Raw genomic sequence first — 5,000 nt, forward strand, 5'->3', positions numbered from 1 at the left:
GTTATGAAACTTTGACCTATGTACCTTGTAGCACGTATTGTTTGTTGACCATAACTCATGAACCCAGTTACCATAGGGAACATATTCATTCTAAATATCTATGAAAAAGATATGTTTCTTTCTCTTGTTTGGGAGAGCTTTTGTGTTGAAAATATTCTTACTATCTATTATTGTATTATCTTATTTATAGTGAAACAAGTTGAGAAGAGGTTGTTAATAATAGATTGCCCAGGGGAAATAGGTAAAAGAAATTTCCATCCAAGATTTAATAACTGATCCATTCTCATCCTTGGTAAAGTCCATCTTATTGTGATAGAAATGAAGAGAAATAAATAAGCTTTAGTTAATGTAATAAATATACCCATTGTCATTTCCAAAATTCCAACTGCTTTATTCATTTGGAAAAAATCAAAAAAGGATATATAGGGAATAGAGAAATTCCACCCGCCCAAGTAGAGAACTGTTACAAATAAAGAAGAAACTAATAAATTTAGGTAAGAAACAAGATAAAATAAACCATATTTGATACCGGAATATTCAGTTTGGTAACCTGCTACTAATTCTTCCTCTGCTTCTGGTAAATCAAAGGGTAATCTTTCACATTCTGCCAAAGAAGAAATTAAAAAAACCAGAAAGCCTATAGGCTGACGCCAAATATTCCATCCAAAAAAACCATATTTTGACTGTGCTTCAACTATATCAACTGTACTTGAACTGTTAGATAATCATAGTCGATGATAACATCACAGTTCCCACCGCTATTTCAAAACCGTACATGAAACCTTAGCTTCATACGGCTTCTCTATGATCAGAAAAAGGAAAGGACTGTTTTGTTCTGTTCCTAGCCCCTGGGGCATAGATAGAATTAGGTAAAATAAAATAGATTTGAAAGTCCTAAATTAGACCAAAGGAATTCCGTCTGCTAGAATAAGAAAAAGCGCTTCTGAATTGATCTCATCCTTTATAATATATTCCAAATTTTTCTTTGTTCAGTAATAACTTAATCTTGGAATAAAACACTTGGTACTTGTTTTGTTATAGGAATTCAATTAATAAATGGAAAGAGTGGAGTATTAGTTCATGAGCAATTCTGCATGAATAGAGGAAGGAAATAATGCAAATTTTTTCTAGTGCACTCCATATCTTTTTTACTATTCTTCTTTCCCCCGGGAAGGGGGTATTTAAAAAGAAAAAATGGATAAAGGGTTAATTCGTTCTTGATAGCCATTTCCTTAACAAGTGAATGGGAACATACTCTGGATCGGAATCCGAAGAAAGTACTACTTGATAATTTCTACAAATTGCAAGTCCTTATTATGATTCCTTTTACGGGAAAAAATCTCTAATGTTTTAGATTTTCCATTACTAATCCTTTATGTACTTTAGTGTTCCTAACCCTTCACTAACTTTTGGTGGATTCTTCTTATGAATTTTTAAGTTATAGTAATAACTAGGAGTATTCTAATAATGGAATTCCATATTGTGAATCCTTTATTCTTGCCCGCTTCAAGATATGATGAGTAATTAAAAAATATCAACCTTGGGATAAAGAGTTTACACTCTTTATGTTTACTTCCACTTTTTTCTTGTACGTAGAAAATGAGATTTTTTTCTTTTTACTACAAATTTAGAAGCTGTTTTATTTCACTCATATAGCTATCTAGTTTAACTTACCAACCCAAATACTAAATAAGAAAAGGAATATAAATAGTTAATGGATTTTATAGGAAAAAGATCCTATTTTAACGAATCACACGTAGAGATATTGCTAGCACACAAAAAGTTAATGGTATTTCATAACTAATGGATTGAGCAGCAGCTCGTAGACCGCCTGAAAAAGAATATTTATTATTTGAGCTATATCCTGCCATAAGAAGACCAATAGGAGCTATACTTGAAATGGCAATCCATAAAAAAACACCAATACTAAGATCGGCTAAAACAAAATGATATCCCAAAGGGATAACTAAAAAACTTAATAAAACTGATATGACTGCTATAGAAGGTCCAATGCTAAATAAAGAAATATCTCCTCGCGATGGCAGAATATCTTCTTTAAAAAGTAGTTTAGTCCCATCTGCTATAGCTTGAAGCAGGCCCAGGGGGCCAGCATATTCAGGACCAATACGTTGTTGTATCGACGCAGATATTTCTCTTTCTAACCACACAATTACGAGTACCTCTATTGTAATTCCTAAAAGGAGGGTCAAAATGGGTAGAATCGATATCAGTCCATAGACTTCTTTTAATAATTCCGATTTCGAAAAAGAATTGATAGTTTCTACCTCTACCCTATCTATTATCATTTCAACGATCAACTTCCCCCATAATGATATCTATACTACCTAATATCGTCATGATATCAGCCAATTTCATTTTTTTAACTAGTTGAGGAAGAATTTGCAAATTAATAAAACCGGGTGGACGGATTTTCCATCTCCAGGGAAAAAGGCTATCATCTCCTACTAGATAAATCCCTAATTCACCTTTTGGGGCTTCCACTCTTACATAAAGCTCTTGCCTTGACAATTCAAAATTGGGGGAAGGTTTTTTACCAAGAAATTTATACTCAAAATCATTCCATTCAGAATTCTTTTCTTTCTTAAAGCGTCGGACTTCTAAATTCTCATAAGGTCCTCCAGGAATTTTTTCTATAGCTTGTTGAATTATTTTGATGGATTCGCTCATTTCACCAACTCGTACTAAATAGCGAGCTAATGAATCGCCTTCTTTTTGCCATTGGACTTTCCAATCAAATTGGTTGTAAGACTCATAAGGATCCACTTTACGAAGATCCCATTGTATTCCAGAAGCTCGTAACATAGGTCCCGATAAGCCCCAATTTACTGCTTCTTCTCCGCTAATAAAACCTACTCCTTCAACTCGCTCTAAAAAAATGGGATTCTGTGTAATAAGTTGTTGATATTCAACAACTCCGCGTAAAAAATAATCACAGAAATCTAAACATTTATCGATCCATCCATAAGGTAGATCGGCGGCTACTCCTCCGATGCGGAAGTAATTGTGCATCATTCGCATACCTGTAGCAGCTTCAAATAGATCATATATTAATTCTCTCTCTCTAAAAATGTAGAAAAAAGGAGTCTGTGCGCCGAGATCCGCCATAAAAGGTCCAAGCCATAGCAAGTGAGAAGCTATACGGCTTAACTCTAACATAATTACCCTAATATAGCTGGCTCTTTGTGGTATTTGAATATTCTCCAAGAATTCTGGTGCATTTACTGTTATTGCTTCTGTAAACATAGTAGCTAAATAATCCCACCTTGTTACATAAGGTAAGTATTGTATAATCGTTCGGTTTTCCGCGATTTTTTCCATTCCTCTGTGTAAATACCCTAATATGGGTTCACAATCAATAACATCCTCACCATCAAGAGTAACGATCAGTCGAAGAACACCATGCATTGATGGGTGTTGAGGGCCCATATTGACTATCATGAGATCTTTTTTTGTAAGCGGTAGACTCATATCCTTTCTTCCTTAATTCATTATTCCATGAAAATGGATTATTCCATGAATTCCTCAAAGTGAGGCTCATCAAAATGAAAAATCTAAGACTACTATAAAGACTACTAAAAAAATAATAAAACAAGAAAAAAATTTGAAGGATTAAATTACTGCTCCCGAATATTCAACTGACCGATTAATTTCTTATAACGTACTCTATTTTTCTTTGCCAAATAAGCCAGCAAACGTCGACGTTTTCCCAAAAGTCTTCGTAGACCTCTTTCCGATGAAAAATCTTTTTTGTGTAATTCCAAATGTGAAGCAAGTCTCCGTATCTTATTGGTGAAACTGAATACTTGAAATTCAACAGAACCCCTGTTTTCTTCTTTTTCTTCTTTAACCATAAATCCTAAAATTTTTCTACCTCCTTTCTTTTTCATGTATTTTTCTGATCAGGAAAAATAAAAAATTATGTCAGTTATTTTGAAGTTATTCTAATCTCGTACACACACAAATTTGCAATTATTCATCTACTACTGGAATTTGGATTTTTTTTATCGATGCAAATTGGATTTGGATAGAAGGGTACATTCTTTCTACTATTTTAGATAGAAGAAATGTTTCTTCTATCTAAATATAGTAGAAAGAATTTTGCTGATTTATTTATTGCTATATGCAATTTATGGAATTGATACACCATTTAATTGATATCATTTAGCAAAATGAAACACAGCATAGGCATCCATCTTTTGGCTCGAGAATTTCACGGGATAGAGATATGGTATAAGAAATAGACTATTAAGTAACTCTAAATGAATTGTGGATACATCTGTATCCTTAACATACTGAAACGATTGCCATTATTCGTATCAAACCAATAGCGATTCATACAAGCTAAATCTTCTAATCAATGGTGGGCCAATAATGAATTTTTTTGCATATGTATTAAGACGCTTGGCCTGATTTCGAAATTGTCCAGAGTTTTATATGTTGTTTTCATTGCAAAATGATGGGTCTCCTTCCATAACTTTCCAATTACGAGTACGAGAATTGAAAGACATAAATATTCTAAATTCTCTACGGCGTCTAGTAGATAGATAGAATATTTTCAGGAACAAGAAAATCAGAAGAATCTTTCTCTCTATTCACTATCATTCCGCGTCTTCGACTTCTATTAGTTTCTTTTCTTCTTTAATGCAATAGCTATAGTTTGATATAAGAATCCATTTCTCAAAGTAATGGAAACCATTCTCTTATAGGAAATGGTTCGAAAATCGCTATTCCACCTTTTAGGTATCGTGAAAAGTGATACCTGTGAAGATCGTGCATTTCAGTCAAATTCAGATCCGTTTTTCGAGTCCATGATATAATATAACCAAATTGGATAGATCTTCCACCTGTTTAGCTAAGAAAGAATAGATACAGAGGTGGATAATAGATCGATATGAAGATCATGAGCTGCCCCATAATGAAACCGCCAGTAGTCGCAAATATCTCCTTCTTCCCTAATCCAAGATTGGAGAAAGAAGATC

The 5,000-nt window shown here is 33.5% G+C and overlaps 1 protein-coding gene and 1 pseudogene across 1 annotated transcript; both read right to left on the reverse strand.

The window, feature by feature from the left end:
* Nucleotides 1–118: 118 nt before the first annotated feature.
* Nucleotides 119–3,489, reverse strand: LOC123423789 (annotated as a pseudogene).
* On the reverse strand, nucleotides 1,614–3,315 carry LOC123423788 (NAD(P)H-quinone oxidoreductase subunit 1, chloroplastic). The gene has a single exon (XM_045107890.1). The coding sequence runs from the start codon at nucleotides 2,304–2,306 to the stop codon at nucleotides 1,743–1,745; it is 564 nt and encodes a 187-aa protein (XP_044963825.1). The 5' UTR covers nucleotides 2,307–3,315; the 3' UTR covers nucleotides 1,614–1,742.
* Nucleotides 3,490–5,000: the final 1,511 nt, after the last annotated feature.

Source organism: Hordeum vulgare, unplaced genomic scaffold (assembly GCF_904849725.1).
Source record: "Hordeum vulgare subsp. vulgare unplaced genomic scaffold, MorexV3_pseudomolecules_assembly, whole genome shotgun sequence".
In the NCBI taxonomy this organism is placed as follows: Eukaryota; Viridiplantae; Streptophyta; class Magnoliopsida; order Poales; family Poaceae; genus Hordeum; species Hordeum vulgare.